General features: G+C 43.7%; 1 protein-coding gene across 3 annotated transcripts in view; it reads right to left on the reverse strand.

The window, feature by feature from the left end:
- Window positions 1-244: 244 nt before the first annotated feature.
- Window positions 245-20093, reverse strand: part of VGLL3 (vestigial like family member 3) — a 48498-nt gene continuing 28649 nt past the window's right edge. For 2 of the 3 annotated variants that reach the window (XM_036382777.2, XM_036382760.2), the window contains exons 2-4: window positions 17458-17713; window positions 11464-11994; window positions 245-4859 (exon numbers count right to left, since the gene is read on the reverse strand). In XM_036382777.2, the coding sequence (XP_036238670.1) occupies window positions 4816-4859; window positions 11464-11994; window positions 17458-17689 (807 nt within the window). In that variant the 5' untranslated portion in view covers window positions 17690-17713 and the 3' untranslated portion in view covers window positions 245-4815. The remainder of the gene's footprint in view (window positions 4860-11463; window positions 11995-17457; window positions 17714-20093) is intronic. The other variant, XM_036382768.2, reaches the window with a different exon arrangement.

A 20093-nucleotide genomic window follows, 5' to 3' on the forward strand; every position in this document is an offset into this window, starting at 1 on the left:
CCATTTCACCCCATAAGTACAAACCTGCTAACACAGCCTAAATTTAGTGTATTGAGCAGTGACTGCCCAACCACGTACATACAGCTCTGGAGAGGATCTTCTCTGCTCCCAGCTCCACCAGCTCAACCTTTCCAAGAGCACTCCCACCTCTCCTGGATTTTGAACTTGCTCAGGCAAGAGAACCTCACTTTTTAAACGGGCATCTTCCTGCACCACAACTCTCAGATTGTGCCCATAGGGCTCATTATGTAAAAGCAGTATTTATTTTTAAATACTTTCCCACTTTACATGAGATTTTAGTTCCAAACAACATGCATCAACTTCTTTTTAAAAACCCACACACAAACAATATTTATCATCCAAATACTCTTTAGAAGCTCAGAGGCTGACATACTAAAACCAAGAATTCCACTTGAAAAATATATGTATTTCTAAATTGTTTATAAGGAAATATATATGTTGCTGGTCCATTGATATGGAGCAAAAGCTTGTACCTGAAATTAATTAAAATAATCATATTCAGACATAGGCTTGTCTGCTGAAACTCAATATATTGCACCTCTCTACAGAACTGCTGATTTCATGATCATCTTTATAGATACAAATCAGGTGATTTGAAATGGCTTTTTTAATGTGTTTTTGTTGTGTTTGGGTTTTTTAACAAGTAGGGAAAAAATTCACTCCTGAGTTAACAGAGAATGCAATTAAATGCCTACATTTTCCATCTCAGATGAGATTTGATGAAGTCATTCACTTCATTTCCAAAGGACATGCATTTGAGGCACGAGAGAGGAACAAAGGGAACCAGGTATAGCTACATGTGAATGTGAATAAATATATTTGTAGAAAAATATATCCATACACATGAAGAATTTTGGGAGAAGGACAGCAAGACATGTAACAGCCTGGAAGCAGAAAGGCTGGGTGGGGCAAGGCAATCCTAAGGGCAGGTTGGAGGAAATGTGACATTCCCATCCCTCTGTGAATGCTGTGATGAGAGATCTGTTCTCCAAAGTGTTTTGATGCAGGTGTGGATGATTGAGAGAGAACTGTTATTCACTGAGGACCCCCTGAACTTGTGTGTCTGGTGAGGGAAGGAATCAGAACAGACTCCATTCTACTATTGCCAAGCGCAGCTTATTCAGCTCTCCAGAAATTCCAGAAACCAAATCTCCTGGGCAGTCAGTGGCTGCACTATTCCATCTTCTTGTTGGGATGGAAATGGACCACTGGAAAAAACTGGCATCTGCCTCTGAAAAACTGGTGGACAACTTCAACCCTTCCAGTCTTCAAATGAAGACATAAAAGTTGATGTCAGATTTCTCAACATTATCAGGAATAAAATAAAAGCCTGGACAACTTTAAGGTCAGTATTTTGAGTTTCTTGAAATAAAACAATAATTTCTCTATGTTCTCCCAGAAACAGTGACAGAGTACAACATGTTTTATAAGCCCTCTCAAAATGAATCATCCACTTTCTTGGGACAGCATCAGAACACACCACACATAAAAAGAATGAAACAACTCCTTTAGTAATGCATTAGACACACAACTTATCTGTGACCTGATTTCAAGGGCCTTTTTTATTTTTCCTATCTGCAGAAACACGAGCAGGCTCAACCTTTCTGCTCCTTCTGGCTGCCATCGATTCCCCACCACTGCAGGCGAGTGCTCCTCTCCTCTTCCAAGAGCAAAACCATGGCAGCATCTGCTTCTCATAAGCACTTCTGTGCGTGTGTGTGAGTGTGCGTGTATGGGAGAGAGAGGGAGAAGGAAATCTGCTGAATTTAACTCAAAAGTTTGTCACAGGGAAGGGTGGGTTTGGTTTTTTCTTTCCTTTTCCATCCCTCGAATTGTAGAAGCAGGCCTACTGCTACACACTTTGGTTTTTCCTTTCTCGCTTGTTAGCTCAGGGGACAATCAGTGACTGAGGGGGAAAAGAAGAAAATTCTTTCTCTTTTGAAGTTGACAGACTGGTGCATGAATGGCTAGAGACAACAGCAGGTTTTTATTGGCACTTGTCACCCAGAGTTTGCAGAAGTTCCACCTGCTCAGTCCCAGGTTCAGCAGCAGAAACTCTGTGCAGAGCAGTAGTCCTGGAGGGGAAGAGGCAACAGCTTCCCCACTTCTTCATCTCCACTAACCAACAACTCAGAGATACAATCCAGAAAGAAATTCCCATGCAAACTGTGGGCCTGTTTTGTTCCTGTCCTGTTTTGCTTTGACATCTATAGGGAACCAGAGGAGGTCTCCCACAGTATGAGCTTGTGAAGGGGAAAGCAGTGAGCAGACTGCTCTGGTTAGGCTTTAAACTATTTCAGGAAGTCAAACACACCTCAAAAAGAAATGCTGTCTTTTCTTTTGCTTCCCCTGCCACCCAAACTCTCCATCCCTGAAGTTTAAAGAGGACACACCATCTCTTTAATTTCCACTTTTGCCAAGTCCAAGGGGGGGAAAAAAAAGAAAAAAAAAAAAGTAAAAAAAAAAAGGTTACAATTTTTTTTCCTCCCAGTATTTCTAATACTGTCAACATTCCTAAGTCAGAACTCTTTTTCTTGAGATATTTCCTGAACTGTACTGTCCTGATAAGAAAGTGAACTGTGGCAGCTGGTACTCTATTCCCTCCCATACAGTCTTCCCACTGCATTATGAATTTATTGGCAAATTGAGGAGCTAGCTCCACCAGAGCAGCAATAATATAGAGAACTGTCATGAGAGTGAAATTTATTGAGAGAAAGAAATACTGATGGACTACAAAGATGAGGAAAAAAACCCCACCACATTTAATTCATCATCCCAACACAGAGACTACAACCTTATTACTTTAAAGCAATATTTAAGCATAGTCCATTCAGCATTTATACACTGTCTCAAACTTCAAATCAGCAAGGTAGAGACTTAAGGGTCTTGCCAAATTGTGATATAATCCTAATGCCTCCAGTGCCAGCATGTCAAGCCCTCTCCCTTGACAAGGGAGAATGCTCAACACCTCGTAGGATCAAGTTCAAACAGCCTGGAGGGAAGCAGCAGTGCAGGGAACCTCGGAGTGGCAGGCACTTCCCAACACCCCCCTCCCCTTTCACACACAGATCCATGTGGTTTCCACCTGACAAAACTACATTTACAATGCTCAGTGCCTTAAAATTAAACTCTTATCTCAGCCATGTGTTTGTATCTTGGTTTTTCCACTTGGCCGGCGTGTCTCTCAAACAGGGATGTCTGAGAGCAGCGGTGACAGAAACATGATGCTTTGTAAGAGCCTTAGGAAATACTACAGAGGGACCCTGGGTGCACAGAGCAGAAGGGGAACATCTCCAGGCAATATCCAGGACCCAACAACCCAGGTGCTGACCCTGGGCTCCCCTCAGTCCCACCTAAGCCCACGCTAGAGTCCCCAAGGGCTGGGCACGGAGACCGACCCTGCTGGGGCCCACGGCACCCTCACCCAGGATTCATGGTGCCCACCTTGGCTCCAACCAAAGCCTTTATTACCAAGTCAGAGCCAAGGCCCAGGCCAGGGGGGTTCCCAAGCAGAGGGGCTGTGGCTCCACATGGCCCAAGTGCATGCAGGCCTGGCTGGTTATGAAATGCAGCGCTGCAGCTGGGTCCTGCGAGCCCCACGGCACAGCCCAGCCCAGGCAAACACAGCCTGAGGGCAACAGGAGCTCTCCTTGTGTTCTCCTGGTTGTGACAACCTTTTGTTTCCACAAGCCACACATTTTTATAAATCTGGATTTATTTTTTTTTTGTTCATTTTCCCTGAATATTGATGTTGTAAGTGACTACCTTGAAGTGGCTTAGCTGAAAGTCCTGCCTCTAAGATTTTACTGGTATCTATGAGCACCATAACCCACAGAGAACTGTGTTCAACAGCTTCAGTGGATCATAGATGAGGCCCATATTCGTGTCTGATTTAAGAGTATTTGGTCCATTTTGAAAGAATGGATGGGTGGGAAATGCAGTTGCTGTAACCTCAAACTTTGCTCTATGCTAAAGGTGTTTGCAAGCTTCTGACAGTCAGCACAGCACAAAGCCACCTTTAGAAGCAAGAAAAACAAAACCACTTTTACTACAATCTAACACCAGGAAAAAAATATTTGGCTGAAACTTCAGGTGCGAATTATACTTGCTTAAGCTAGAACAAAAGGACAAAAACATCAGAATTCAGTAATGTGGAAACAAAGGAGTTTAGCTCTTTAAAAAGAAAAGAAAGATAGACATTTGAGGTAACAAACAAAAAAACCCAAAATGCACAAACACATCACAGACATCTAAAAATAGCATTTTATACATTTTTGCCAGTGCTTCTCTGAGAGCAAGTTCTTTAAACAGAACTTAACAATTTTACAATTTTTTTTTAAAAAAATATGTCATCCTAAAATAGCCCATCAATCCTTACCCAAACTTTCTGTATTTCTACAAAAATAGATGCACAAAGAGCTACAAAATACTGTATTCCTGAAAGAAGGCGCACTGTAGTCAAGGGAGAGTCTTTTTCCTGACTATTGAGACTGTTCATAAAAATATCAAGCTGAACAAAACAAAACACTGTTAAAGGAGCAGAAAGGAGTTAGGTTGCCCAGCTGCAGCAGGCTCAGATGAGGAAAGAAAGAAAAGTTAGGTTTCTGGTTTTTTTCCAACACTGTGGGACCCATAAATGGCCTTACAAATAAAAGGCTCAATAGCAAAACCAGAATAGTTGGCTCTTCATCTTCATGTGTGTCCTTTGCTCCACGCAGAAGGAGTCAGCCACTGCTGTATCACCCACCCAGCTCTGCTGACTCCAGCTCTAGCTGGTCTTAATTTCTCTGCACCTCAGAACCAAGCAGTTTCCTTGCTCTTGTCCTGATGCTGTAGACCTACATTTCAGAAAAAGAAAAGGAAAATAATTAATATCAATAAATAGTAAATTAATAAATCAGATGGTTTCTTCTTACCCCTCCCCAAACAACTGAAGTAAAGAAAAACAAGTTTTGAATTAAAAAATATTTTAAAAAAGAAAAAAAAACCACCAAATGACAATTTATCAGTTTAAAGGACTTGTTAGCAACAGTGTTACTGCTCCAAACTTTTGGTTTATGAGGGGTAAAATTAAACTATCTTGAAGTTTGATTCTGGCTTAAGCATTTCAGAAGTGGTGATAAAATTCCTGCATGCGCTTCCTTGGCTTGAGCTCATGTGGAACATGGCGTGGAGTGAAAAAAAACCCCATAAAGGTCTGCATCAATTATCCAGTAGGCAGCAGAGCAGTATTTCCAGGCAGGGTCCAGCCACAGACACCACCTCCTCTAGAAAATGCCTGGGACACTTCAGTATTTCACAGTTTCTGTGGCATTTCACCTCGCAGAGGAGAGAGGGGAAAATGTTCCTGCAGCAGGCAAAAAATCCCAAATAATTTCACCTACAGAGTGCAAGATTTCCAGCCAAGAATGGCTAGTGCTTCCACATGGGAAAAATTAATGGTTTTCAGCTTGCATTTGTTATGAGTTCCTCTAACATTTTCCTTTGTAAAAAAGTGAGGACTATCTAATAAATGCGGTGCTATGCTGTGGCTCTAGCATTATAGACTTGGAACCTGCCTTATAATCTGGGATTTCTCTGCTCCAGAGGGATCCAATCTCTCTGTTCACACCTAAGAGGGCATAAACCTCAAATGCAGACAATAGAAGGGCAGGTGCAGATTAAATGTCTCAAAGAAGATACATTCTTGCTCATTTATAGGGAAAGTAAAGGACAGAGATGCAGGCACGTATTTTCAGAGGTAGAAAGGCACTCCAAGTCTCAACGATTTAAAACCTGTCCTTTGATGTTTTGAAGCAAGTAAACCACATTTCATGAAAAGAAGGTACATTTCCCACTAAAAGTCATCATTCCTGCTATGCAATGTACCAAGGCACCTGACTTGCTAAGAATTTTGGGTTAATTTCACCACTAATGTAAATAGGTGCAACTCCAGACCTCTGTGATGTTGTAGCCACCAGAGCTCCGTGTCATGTAACCATGTGCTAGGCATGGATCTCATTTCCAAATCCAGTCACACTGTGAATATGAAGGAAGACCCATAAGTTTTCAGAAAACTTACAGGCAGGCATGGAGGGTTCACATCTGACGATTACCTCCTTGCTTTAAGATTATAAGCAGTTAAATATTTAATGATGATCAACGTTTCAGAGCTGAGCTGCAAAGCAATTAGCACTCACATAAAAGATGACAGCATATGGCTCTATCCTTGTGAGGATTCCCAAGCAGATTACTAACACTTGTGTGCCCAGCAGTGAAGAAAAAGGGAAAGTAGAGCCCACAGTTGTGCCCAAACCTTGTTTAGTGCTTTTTGCCCCATTTCACGTGCACTTGTACGTGTTTCTTCAGACTAGAAAACCTAGGATATCCCTCAGCTAGAGCATGCCTAAAAAAACATGTTCAGAGGCTCCTTATTCAATGAAGATGTCTCCTTGTTGCTTAAGAGCTCTTTGTTTCCCTGGCAGCATCATACACAGCCATAATGAACTGCTGTTCCCTTCAAAGCTCCCTCAAAGCTAGTGATGACAATTTTGGGCTATTTTTCCCTTGCTGTTTACAATTTTTTAAACAAAGATGACCCCCCCCAAAAAAAGGAAAACAAAAAAAGTTAGAAAGCAGAAAACTTTCAGAGCATAAAGAAGTTGTTTAAGTTCACCAGTGGACCACTAAAGGACACCAGAGGCCATGGAAGCCTCTAAGAAGAGAAACAGGTTATATGGCTCCCAGCAGCTTAAAAAAATGACACACAGACACGTGTTTAAGAGATCTTCCATCTGACAGCAGCAAGTGGTAGAAAGGGAATAACTAGCTGAACAGACACCTCCCTTGGCAGGTGTCTTTTCAAGGCACAAATAGCTGTAACAAGGAGGTTTAAGGTATAGCTACAGACTTTAAACAGCAAGAGAAAACAATCCAAAAAACCAAAGTTGTCCTATTTACAGAACTGAATGTGGAACACTTTCCATGCCTTCTCCTCATTATATTCCCATCTCCTTCAAGGCAAGGCCATCTGCAGTCCTAACACAGAATCCAAGGCTGGCTACTCACCCAGAGCTTCCACCTGCAGTGCTTTCCTTTCAGCAAGGAAATCCTCACTTGCACTGCTTGACCCAGCACTGCCACTCCAGCAAAATTCCCCTTCCCTGGGCCACCTACTTTAGAGCTAACTGCCACACAAATATTATGCAGGTTCTGTGGGAACATCTAAGCACATTTAATGAGTTGTGACAAACTCGTGGGATGTGTGTGAACAGAGACAAATGTATAGAAGGGACTGGATTGGCCCCTCAAACTCCAAATTCAATGTATTCAATGTATGTAATTCAGTGTATGTCAGCACACTGATATACAGGCATTTCCAAAAGAGAATTTTCCACAGTAAATCAGGACTAAAGGATGCTGATTAATTCACCTAAATCTCAAGTTATTCACCGCAGTGTGCATAACTTTATTTGATGAAGAATGCACACCTCAAGTTTAATAGATTTACAGCCATCACTCATGCCAAAGTCCTGCTTTGCTTTTAGTGTGCTGGGGGTGCAGGAAGGCTCTTCCAGCTCATCTGTCCCACAGCAGGACAGGATATCCTCCTAGGCTCTGCAGTGGCAAGGCAAGATGCTCTGCTCTCCTCCCCGTGGGATGCCTGCAGCACAGCCAAACCCCACTGCTCACCTGAAGGGTCTGGGATGCAGGACACCTCCCACCCTGCTCCCGAGGGAAGCACTGATGGCTACAACCACCAGCAGCACTGAGAGACAGGAATTCCCCTCCCCAGCCCCTGATCTGAAGTGCTGGAGCTGGCTTAAGCACAAGCAGGAAGCTTTAGTAGTGACACTGGGTTACAGCTGCAGCCCTGAGCCACAGGCAGAGCTGGGGGACAGCCCAATCTTGCTTTGCATGACACCAGCAGGGCAAGGAGCTCAGGCTTAAATCCAAGCAATCTCTGCTTATTCCAGCATGTTTATATCAATGCTTGCCATGAAATGTACTCTTTTATTGAGCACTGTAGCTTGTGCACTTTGGAGAGACACTACACACCAGCAGACACAAACCTAGCAGGTTTTATTAACAGCTCTTGATGCAGACCAGCACTTTCTTTAATTGCACTTGGACTGATACAGAAGCTTCCAAAAGGGTTAATTTGCAGCCTTCAAGGTGAGGATTAAGTCACATTTAATGGCAATCAGGTAGCTAAATCCTCCTTCATCCCCTAAAACAGGACCATGTAAGTTCAAACAGATGTGCCAGACAGATCAATAGTTTGTCAGCTCTGTGCTGATGTCCCACACAATGTGTTCTGAGCCATAAATTCCCAAACTACACCGTGCATGCAGTGGGAACCTCCTCTTAACTTCTGGAGGGATTCGGCATCATCCATTCTTGAGATGGATTATTTGGCTTGGCAGGGCAGAGATGCAACAATGTAGCTGGAAGAGGGTAAGATTACAGCCAGCCTGCCCTGATCCCAACACCATCATTCCACATAATTCAGCGTGAGGAATTTTGCAGATGTTCCTACAATCCATGTGACAGCAGCACAAGAAATGTGGCCCATGATAAGAAGAGGGAGAATCAGTTTGTAAGTGAAGGACTCCAAAAGGCAATGTCCAGGTATAGACTAAATGAACTTTTTTAACATAAATCACCTGAAATTTATGGAATCTGATATATTGAAAGCTCCACAGGCTATTTTCTCCAGGGATACATGAACAAACACTTTCAGAACTGACATATTCTTGCCACTATGTCCTTACCCTACTCTGGAGAAAGCACTTTATGTCACTAAAAGCCAGTTCACTCTTCAGGCTCTTGAGTTTGTAGCCTCTCTCTTAAGATTGCTCTTTGACATTGAGGTTAAATGTAGCAAAATGCTGTGTGATGTGGAGATGTATCCAGTATAATCTGCTTTCCCTGCAGTGCAGATGAAGCAAGTGCTGGATGTGACTCCATGTGGTACTTGAGCAAGCCCTCCTCTCCCCATACTTTCCCTGGGATGACTCTGCTGGATGTGCACACAAAACCCTGAGGCAATTAAGCTCCCTCTTCTTTCCATGCCATGAGGGCTGTAACCAAAGCACTTGTCTCAACTGCACAAGCTAAAGGCAGGGCTGAAAAGGGAGCTCAGCCTTCCTGCCCTTCCCAGCAAGCCTCTGCTTGGAAAGCATGGGAGAGATGAGTGTGCAGGGCAAGAGAGCAAATAATTGTAATGTCACAAGTTTCCACTACCTGCTGTGTTCCAATGCTTGCACCCTTGTTTCCAAAACTGGGGCTGCCTGACAGGGTTTTGCTGTTGTGTTTTAATGTTGTGACCCTTTTGAATAGTGTCAAACTAGTGAGACAATGGTCTGCTGAGATTCTCTGGTTTTTTCAAACCAGTCACATATTTCCCCTCTTTCTTTTTCCCCACAGGAACTCAGAGACTGAAACCCACACAACCAAGCATGGGTCAGAAGTGAACAGCTCAGATCCTTCCCACTGTCTCCCACAGTGGGAGGAACCAAGTGACATGCAAGGCACTGCCAAATCAGGATCCTGACTAAATTTGCACCCAACTTTACCCTTCCAAAGGGATTTTCACAAGGAGCAGGCAGCCAAAGCTGTGTTTGCTCTCTAAGGCAGTGCTAGGACCCAGTCCTTTTTGAGGTACTTGCTCTTAAAGAGAAAAACAACTCACAGTCTAGGCTGGACTTGCACCTAAGCCAGGCAGAGGCTTCTCCTGACTAACAGTTCCTTACACAGTTCTCTGTTCCACCCCCAAAAGGATAAGCCAAATACCAGGGCTCTGCAGGTGGGGCTGGGTCCAGGAGGACTTGTCCCTTACCCCAGTGACAGTGACACTCTGCTCATGCTTCAGAGAGGGCAGCTCACTCCCCTTATGGCGTTTGTCACAAAGGAAAAATCTCAAGATCCCAGTCTGGTTAGTTTAGCATTCTGTACCCAAAAGCATAAAACAGAATTATTCTTGTTTTGCTGCTTTAGCTAGCAATGTTATTTATATATATAAACTGTCCACTGTTAAGAATACTGATAAGCTTTTTCTTAGTTTTATTGGCATCAAGACAGCAAGTGGCATAGTATTTAGAGGAGATTACTGGTTCCCAATTGCTTTAAAGGGAAGAGACAGATTTGAATTAGGTTCATAGTATTTCATCTTTAAGAAACAGCCTTTTTCCCCCCATCAATTCTTGGCTCCCCTGCCACTAAATCAAGGCAAAGAAATGGTTCTCAGACATTGAACCAGTCAGAGAGAGCTATCAAAAATGGAGACAAGTAGATACTTTAAGGAAAAGGGAACAAAGATACAAACCTAGTGTTTCCTTAATCAGATAACATACTGTCTTTAAGAAATACTGATCTGCAAGGATTGCTGCTGGTGAGATAAATATCAAATGGAAAAAGGAGCCCTCAGTGGGGCCCATGAGCTCCAGGATAGATGCACTGGAACTGTCAGTCACCTGATGGCCAGAAACTTCAAACCCTGAGGGCTGCCAGACTGCTTCTGATACTGAGGTGAGAGACTGCCACTCAAAGCTCACAGACACAGATGGAGCTCATGCTCTGCACTTCAGACTGCAGACCCTGCAGTGAAATGAATTTAATTCACACACCTCTGCCTACACCCTATAGAAAGATGTTTAGATTGATGGCAAGCTCAGCTCAATCAGCACCTCTGTTCTCCATGTGACACCTGGATACTACACAGGAAGGAATGCTGAGCTGCTCCACCTCAAGATGCAGTCCACATGTACTGCAAGGTATTAGTTCATTGGAGCTAAATACTGGTGGATGCACATATGACCTAGCTGAACAAGCTGAGAACTTCCTCATGAAAGCATAATTAACATTTCCCCACAATATTTAAATAAAAAGGAACAAGCAAAAAATGCAGATTGTGTCACAACCCATCTGGCTTGAATGGGACCAAGGCAGATAAAGGTCTCTCAGCAGAAGGCACATATGAACTAGCTGAGAACTTCCTCATGGAAGGATTTTCCAACAATATTTAAATTAAAAGAAACAAACAAAAATTGCAGATGGTGTCACAACTCATCTGGCTTGAATGGGACCAAGGTTTCTCAGCAGAAGACAGGGAGAGCTGCCATGACAGCAATTACATGAGGGATTCCCACATTTGTGGGAATCATTTGGACACGTTTTTGTTCAGTGCTTCCTGCTCCATTTCACATGCACTTGTACCTGTTTCTGCAGGTTGGAAAAACTGGAATATCCCTCAGCTAGAGCATGCCTATAAAAACATGTTCAGAGGCTCTTTATTCAATGAGGATGTCTCCTTGTTGAGAGCCAACCCTGCTTCAGCTGTGGGGAGTTCATGTCTGCTCAAGCAAGTCACAGACGATGACAACAGCAACAACATAAAAATTACAAACAAAATTTAAAAAAATAAAAAAAAAAAACCCCAACAAAAAAACCAAGCCATGTTACCTGTATCAAACCCAAAGCTGGGCACGATGTCCACGGTTCCGTGGAAGGCTCCGGCCCAGGCTGAGGTAGCGCCGGCGGCGGCAGCGGCGGGCTCGGCCTTGGCCCCGTCGGGCTGGGCCGCGGGGATCCTGGCGGCGGCGCGCACCGAGGGCACCAGCAGCGAGCCGTAGCGCGGCTCCCGGTGCTGGGGATGATGGTGAGGATGGTGGTGGTGGTGGTGCACGTGGGCATGGTGAGGGTGGTGGCGGTGCACGTACACGTCGTGCATGTGTGCGTACGAGGGGCTCACCTGAGACGCTAAGGGGTAGGGCCAGGCCTCGGAGGCGGCCGGCGGAGGAGCCGGGGCAGTCTGGTGCAGGCCGTGTCCCGGCCAGCTGCTGGGATCTGCTGCTGCTGGGAAGGTGCCTGGTGCAGTCACGGGGAAATCGGGGTGCACGCCGCTCAAGCAGGGGGGAGGAGGAGGAGGCTGGTAAGAGCTGGTCCAGAAGGAGGTGGGGAATCCGCTCCTTTGGCTTGAAATCGTGGAGCTTTCTGGTGGGGAGGAAAGAAGGGAAGTGTGACTGAAGCTGAACAACACATCCCAGAATAAAAACCCCACAATGATTTGCCGCTCTCTGAAGTTTGTAAGGCTGAACTCTCTAAATACAGAATCACTGGACATTTGAGGTAGGAAGATTTGTTGCTCTGATTTGTTAAGTTTTTCTAAGCTTTCCGATGTTTACGTTCTTGTAACGAACTTTCTCACACGCTTTCTGTAAATCATTTATTGTTTTGCATTCTTTTACGGAGGAAATTTGATGGACTGTTGGTTTGTCCAGTGCCATTGGAGAGGTGGCACTTTCTCCCTCCAATCTACTGTCACTTTTGGAAAACTCTAAATGTTGGAGTCAGAAAATAAACTTCCCTTTTTCCACCTTCAGAGCAGCGGTGTGTGCGCTCGTGGTGTTTCGTGTCTAGAGTGACAAAGATTGTCTAGTCCAATTCCCCTGTTCAAGTGGGGGTCACCTGGAGCAGCTGTCCAGGACCACATCCAGTCAGATTTTGAAAGAGCTCCAGACTCTGCAGCCTTTCAAAAAAAAAAAAATACCCAAAAGCAACAACCAACCTAAAAAATCCAACAAAACAAAAAGTTTTCTTGTATTCAGATGGAATTTCCTGTTTTCTAATCTCAGCCTATTGCCTCCTGTTCTGTCAGCAAGAATTGCTGAAGGGAGCCTGGCTCCCCCCATCTTCATTCCCTCCCATCAGGTTTTCACATACATAAGATGCCCGCCTCAAGAAGATTTTTCTTCTTCAGGCTGTAGAGTCAGAGCCCTCTCAGGATCTTGGTACAGAAATTGTGAGCAGATGCTAACTCTTGCGCAGACTAGAGCACATCATTTGGAAAGGCAGCTGCTGCGGCTGCAAATGCTTCAGAGGAAAGAGAACCAGCTCACACTGCAGAACAGGAAACATTTGGCTAAAAGAATACCTGATTTTCTCAAACTAATTGCATGCTTTGATGGGATAAAGGTCATATCTAACAGCTTATGTTATTCCTTCATAGAATATATCATGATGCCCTCTACCCAATAGGATCCTACAAGCAGAACCATCTATGTAGGTCAAAAAGGTTTTTGTCAGAACTAAAAGACTTGCTGCTTCTTACAGCTAGGGCTCAGCTTATATTTAAATGGGTTCCAATACCTCTACATTATGAAATCACATTCTAAAAATTCCTCTTTTGAAGGAGCAGTTAGTGTTTTTGATGTGCAGCAAAGTCTTGGCTTCTCCATTCTCACAATCCTCTTGCCAGCTCATGCTAGAAAGTACTGCTTCATGCAATATTTCTCAGCTCCAATAGGACTTTTTTTTTTGGTCAAAGATGGAAACATAAAAATACAGAACTTCACCTCTGATGAAAGAACAGTCATAAAAATGGCCTATGGAGAAATAAAGCCAGGGAAGTTTAGCATTTGATGAGGCGAGGAATCCTCTGTTCCTCATAACTTTTGTAAGAGTTTTTTTTTTTTTTTAAATCACCTTTTGTTTTGCTTTGTTTAATAAGCAGCTGGAATGAGACTTGGGTGAAGACACCATTGAGAATGAACAGATTCTTCAAACACTCCTGCCTCTGAACTTTGCTTATACAAAAATATTTTGGAAGTAAAAACTTGAAAGTGTTTTCTGACTGCATCACTAGGACACTTGTGTCTCTGTTTTAAAATCCATTAAAATCATAGAAATTTTTCGGCACATCAGTTGGCTTTGATTTAGGCAGTGTTTTGAGTCTGATTAACTTCCGATATTGGAAACAAATTTTGCAAACATACCATGGACAAACATTGTGGATGCTTTGTGCCAAAATGCTTCAGAGGCTGCAAGCTTATCTGGCAAGCTGCACTCCATGGGTTTCTTCAAAAGGTTGGGCTGCTTTTAGCAATGTATTTTTATTGCAATTCATGCTTGAAGACTACAGAGAGCTTCAAGCATATTACAGAAGCCTCAGCACTCCTCCAAAATTGGTATTGTTCCTTGTTTGTAAACCATTCCTTGTAAAAAGGGATTACACTGAGATGGAGAGTATGTATGGCTTGTGCTGTTGGCAGCAGGGCTGATACAAAAAAAAAAGCAGCAAACTTCATGTCCAGTCTGTTGTTTTCCACACTACTTAACAGAAGAGCATAGCCTGACAATGCTCTGCCAGTATTCTGGAAAATTAACCTCTGTAATCGAGTTTTTGAAAACTATCTGGCTGTTATCTGCATGGAAAAGCCCTAAATCCAAAGCTCTGCACTTCAAAAAAGCACAGAAAACCACAAAGTATCTGCAGGACAGCTTTAGTAACAGGAGAGAGCACTTTAAACCACAGAATCTGCCAACGTGAATTCATCCCAGATTGCATAACAGCTTGGCTTTACCAGTCATGCAGGAGGTCCAGGCCACAGCAAACATGTTTGGTCATCTCCATTTTTCCAACCTGTGCAGGTTTCACAAAGTCATCGCTGCTGCCTGACACTGTCAGGGGCCAGTCCTCACTGGCACCACTGAGTGTGGCCATTCTCACTGGGAAAGGTCAGTTCTGCCACTGGACACAAAGGCTCAGCCCATGTCACATAAACATGCAGGAAAATTTCACCCACCCCGAGTGCTCAGGGATACCTGGCCTCTGTGGAACATGGAGAAACAGCCATGTCCACACTACTCTTGAAAAAGAAAAAATTAAAAACTCAAAAATCTTCCATGGCCTTTCAGGAGGCATTTAACAAAAACTGCCAAGAAAGATACTACAGTCACCACAACTTCCTACCCTAAGTACAGGGAGGCAGGGACAAGGCAACATCCCAGGGACCACGAAGCTGTGGCTTATACAAATATTCACAGTGGTCAACCCAAATGTTCACAACACACACTGAAAACACACCAGAAGTGCACACACTGGAAAGGAGACAACATATGGAGCTTTCTGTAGCACAACATCAGCTCTCACTTAAGGCAAGAGGAAAGAAAAGTAAGACAGAAAAACAACCCAACGCTTTCAGCAAGGAAAAACATGTTGATAAAAATACCATTAAAGTAACATTAGTGTCAAGGTATCATTAGCACCAGCAAAAGAATTCAGGCAGCTACACCTAAAATTCAATATTCACATTACTTGAGCCTGTCATACAGAACTGTATTTTATAAAAAATCAGTTTTCAAAATAATTTTAGCCCAACCTGATCAACACGCAAATGATAAAAAATTGCTCTTTTCAGAACAACAGGTTCTGTTCTTATATGTAAGCAAAATCCCTCCTCAAAACAAGCAAAAAACCCCTTGTAATATCACCTGGATAAAAATCAGAGTTTGCCTTTTTATCAGAATGCCTTAAATAAAAGAAAACAAAAAAAGATGAAAAAACCCCAAAAACATTGCTAATTCCTCCTTTCAGATAAAGGAGAAAATGCAGCAAGCTGGGGAGCCAGTTCGTGCTCACACACTTTCCACTGAAACCTGCATCTCCCAAAATTGCAAAATAAAATACTTTCTAGTTTATCTCTGAGTAAGAAATTGACAGCAATTCTGACTACCCATGAAGGTTATTTATGGAAGAACCTCAAGCTAACGATAATTTAACTTCTTTAGGTAATGGGACACAAGCTCACATTCATGTGCTGTAACTGAGCATCTCTGACACTGTGCATAAACCAGAAGACTAAACTGACAGTGTTGCTCCTTCCACCTTGCTTTCAAGCAGGAACATTTCAGAAACCTATTTGGGCCTGATAAAAGCTCCTGTCAGCTTCTCTTCTCTGGAGCAGCAAATGCTGTAATCTTCCAGCAGCCTCCCCAGGGATCTCCATGCCCCTCCAGCAGGTGCAGGGATGGCACAGCACCTATCTCCTTACTCTATTCCCAGAAGATGTTCAGGACATGCTGACCTCCATTCCCCACTGAGGGCATGGGGCACACGGGCTCAGGGGGCAGCATGGCTGGAGAACCCTCACACCAGGCCACTCAGACCCCTCTGGGGATGGCTGTGAAACCACAGAGGGGGGACAGGGAAAAACAACAGGGTATGTCTGAGGCCAAAGGGAAGACACGCGACCGCACCCACGGAACATCCCCAGGCTTGCTGAAGAGGGCTTGCTGTGGGCATGGGGTCTCTGGGGACTGCCTCGATCCTGCTGCTAAAACATTTATAGCCTGTCTGGGCCATTTATAAACGCTCCAGTCTCCTTTTTAGCAAGCATAGGTTCAATCCTGCTCTCAGTTGAGTCAATGGAAAATTTCCCATTAACGTTAATGGTCCCAGCTCAAGCCATAAATTCCTCCAGCTCCCCAGCCACTTGTGCTGACCTTTCCTTAAACTTCCTCGGATTTGTCATCATCCTTCTGGAAAGCAAGCTCTTCTGTGCTATTTTTCTCTTCACAGTTGTTTCCAAATATCCCATCTCTCTTTAGTATCTGTGACTATCATCAGCGCAGTCTCACCTCCACATCACTGATTAGGAACACCGCTGCTCCTGCTCAGATCCCACCAGCACCTCTCTTATCAACCCAGTGTAAGGCCATTGCTCACCATTACTCATTTGCTTAGTCTGCACCCCTCTGCCAGTCCACGTAAGGATGTGATCAGAAACAATGCAGCTATGGGGATCTTAAAAAACACCCAGACTGCCACATCCAACAAAATGGAAACAGCATCTTACTGCCACGCTTTTCCAATTTGGAAGTCTTGTCTGTAGTGTCTCTGGCAAGATCTGCTCACTGTCGTCTGTAGTGTCTCTGGCAAGATCTGCTCACTGTCACACCAATACATATAAAGTATGTAAGTATTTATGTGCATAACACGAGGACAGCGTTGTTAATCACTGTGTTAGGACAGCGAGTAAATACCTCGCAGAACCTGCCACATTTCTGCTCCCTGCTTGGAGGCAGAGTAACGTCATGGCCATTTTATACCCAGCAAACCATAACATCATCTGTACCTCTCCCACAAGCAAGCTGCAGTGGAAAACACCACGTGGCTGCAGCCACGGGAACCAGGGCTTGCCCCCCAGCCCATTCCGTACCGCGCTGGCTCCTCCCCGCCTGGAAAGCAGCCGTGGACAAATCCTGATCACCTGGCAAAGCCACTTGAGAAGGCTGCATAGGTTTCCTTCACATCCAAGGCCAGCACCCCAAACAGCTTTGCTCTTGCCTCACAGGCCAAGTTTCACACTTGGAGCTAAAAAAAACAAGCCTCCAACCTCGCAGCAGACGTTTGTGAAGCCCTCTCCCTCCCAGCCCCTGGCAGAGACAGGATATGGCAGGAGCTGGAGATGCCTGCTTCTTTCATGCCTTTGGCTCCTCTCTCCCACTTTAACACCTCAGTTCACTCAACCCAAGAAGCTCCTCAGCTCTTGGAGATTTGAGGGGGAGGTTTCCACTTCCACAGAGAAGCAGAATTTCAGCTGCAATGCACTGTGTGTTACTGCAATGCAGCCCGAGTAAGCCACGCCACAGAGAGCGAGCTCCTGCCCCTCTTACCTCTCCACAGAGGATTCAGCCCTGCCTTGCTCTTGGAAAGGGCAGTCTCTGAATTGAAGCTACTGGCTTGGCTCAAAGCTCTCGAGAAGTGTTCATCCACCACGGAACCAATGTCTCCCTGGAAGTAAGTGAACAGGACACAGCGAGAGTTCAGGTACTCCATCTCGGCAGGCTGGTCTTTCTCATCCTCCTCTTGCTTGCTGGGAAGGCTCACTTCCAGAGACTCCTGCATCTTGTTGTACACAGCTAACTTCTTCTGGGATTAGAAACAAAACAAACAAGAGATGCATCAGTGATGGCATTCAGCAGAAGCTCAACATACAGTTTCCTTAACAAAAAATAACTGAATACACAGATTATTCATTTTGTAATTAAATTTGGACTACCTGGATACTACACACTGGCATTTCACAAAGAAGAGAATACCAGCACCCACTTGAGAGTCTATTCCTCTCTCACACAGATGGACCTGCTTCTCAGACATGTTTCACAACAACAATTTATCAGCACCAGCTTTCACTCAATACTTTCAAAAGAAAGCAGACAGGCTCTAACAATTCCCTCCTGATTCCCACCTGGGGAGGATATTCCATCAATAAAGGCTACAGAGGTCAAGCCCAGCCCTGTGGAAGGGTGGCCAGATACACAGCAAGTGCATTTCACACATCCAGCTGGGCAAGCACCAGATTTCTCTGGGCACACTCCTCCAGCTGAGCATACAGGGCCCTCTGGATTCCCCACACTTACTGCTGAAGCTGTAAAGGTGGGAGAGTTTCCTGCTTCCTGAAAAATTTTCTACTGTATTACCAAAATCCACAAAATGCATATATTTTCACTCACTGATGACAGAATTTTTATCACAGGAAGTTATAGCTTGGGGTGGTGACTGGGGGCTGGTCAGGGGTTTGAGAGCTTGGCTTCTTGGTTGGTTTAGGGTGGTTTGTTGTTGTTTTGAGGTTGGGGTGGAAGGGGTTTCTTTTCCTTTTTTCTTTTTTTTTTTAACACCAGCTTTTGGGAAAAGGGAAAAAGATTCAAGTCATAAAAAATTAAACATGTGATCTGGGGGAAGAGGGGGATTGACAAGTCCGCAAACACATGCAGAAAAATCCACCCCAAACCAAAAACACAGAGAAGCATATAAAAAACTAAAACCCTCACAAGCCATCTGTGAATGGCTATTTCAGAATATTCTCTCTCTCTCCCTCAAATCAAACCTAAATGTCAAAATAAATGTGTGTGAAGATCCATTTTGCATGGAACATATTTTTCAGATGTTCCACTTTACAACTGTTTTCACAGGGAAAAAAACCTCTCCCCACAACAGTCAAGCTGCAGGAGTCATAGCTTTTAGCTAGCCAGCCATTTCCACAGCTGACTTTACACACAAGCACTTTCAGGAACCCAAAAACAACTACAGTCCATATGCAGAAGTATTTCATAGCATTCCTATAGAATTACAGTTTGACTTATCTTTAATGGCTTGCTTGGCAGCACTCTAGCACCATCAGAATCTCTTTAAGTTTATGGCTTTTTTACCCTTTTTCTGAAATAGTTGTATAGAAAAAGTCAAACAACTACACACTCTATAAAGTTCCATTTTTACAATAAATATGCTTGTACAATTTAGAAATAATTGAAAGTCATTTTCTGACCTTGTGTACCATCACTACATTTAAATTCGGTGCTTTCTAAAATCATATAATCTGACAGAAATTCTCTCACTGCAGTACAAAATAAATGCTCTGGGGCAAAGTCTTAATTATGAACAGTTATTTTAAAAAATAACTGTAAGAAAGAGCTATTGACAAGTGGAATTAAAACCTATTATACTTAAAGCTCACGGCAACTTAAGCAACGTATCTGACATTCCAGTGGGTTAACTGATAAATGTGAAGCAGCTCAGTGATACCATTAATTCAGATGCTGTTGTACAAACTGCAGTGTGGGACACATACATTTTTATTTCAGTTGGGGATAACCAGGCAATGTCCTGAATTTCCAGTAAATCTGTGCTTCACAAAGCAAAGTTATACTGTGGCTCAGTTTAGCACGATATTACTCAAACTTTTGGGAGAACTGCTGGGATTCACTTATAAAAGTAAATAAAATAAACAAAAATAGATGAACAGCAAAATAAAGCAGTCTCTAGAAAAACTAGAACTGCTAAAATGAAACAGTCTGAGGGTGTAAACATATTTTTGCAAATGCAGAATTTGGGGTAAACTACACTTTTTTTGGAAATGCTTCGTGCCTTCTGTAAACAAACAAACGTCTCAGGAAAGTTCTCCAAATATTTGTTACCCAAATGCTTACTAGGATATCACTCAAACTGAGCTTCATGGTTTTGTCTGAGTAATCACAGACCCCTGAGACCTCAGTAAGACAGAAACAGTTCTAGCAACACTGCACATACAGGAGACACGTGCACTGGAACTCTGCAACGCATCCACCTCGGCGACTTGGCCATTCCTGAAGCTGCACCACAACTCAGATCCTCTTAAAAATGCAGGACAAGTGGCTGGGGAGGGTGCTTTCCTCATTTTTGGTTTCTCCTGGGTGTTTTTTTCTAAGTAGAGACAAAGCTTGAAAAAGATGCTCTAGAGAAATCTCCACATGCCATACCTTGAAGAGAGGCA

The sequence above is a fragment of the Molothrus ater genome, chromosome 2 (assembly GCF_012460135.2).
Source record: "Molothrus ater isolate BHLD 08-10-18 breed brown headed cowbird chromosome 2, BPBGC_Mater_1.1, whole genome shotgun sequence".
In the NCBI taxonomy this organism is placed as follows: domain Eukaryota; kingdom Metazoa; phylum Chordata; class Aves; order Passeriformes; family Icteridae; genus Molothrus; species Molothrus ater.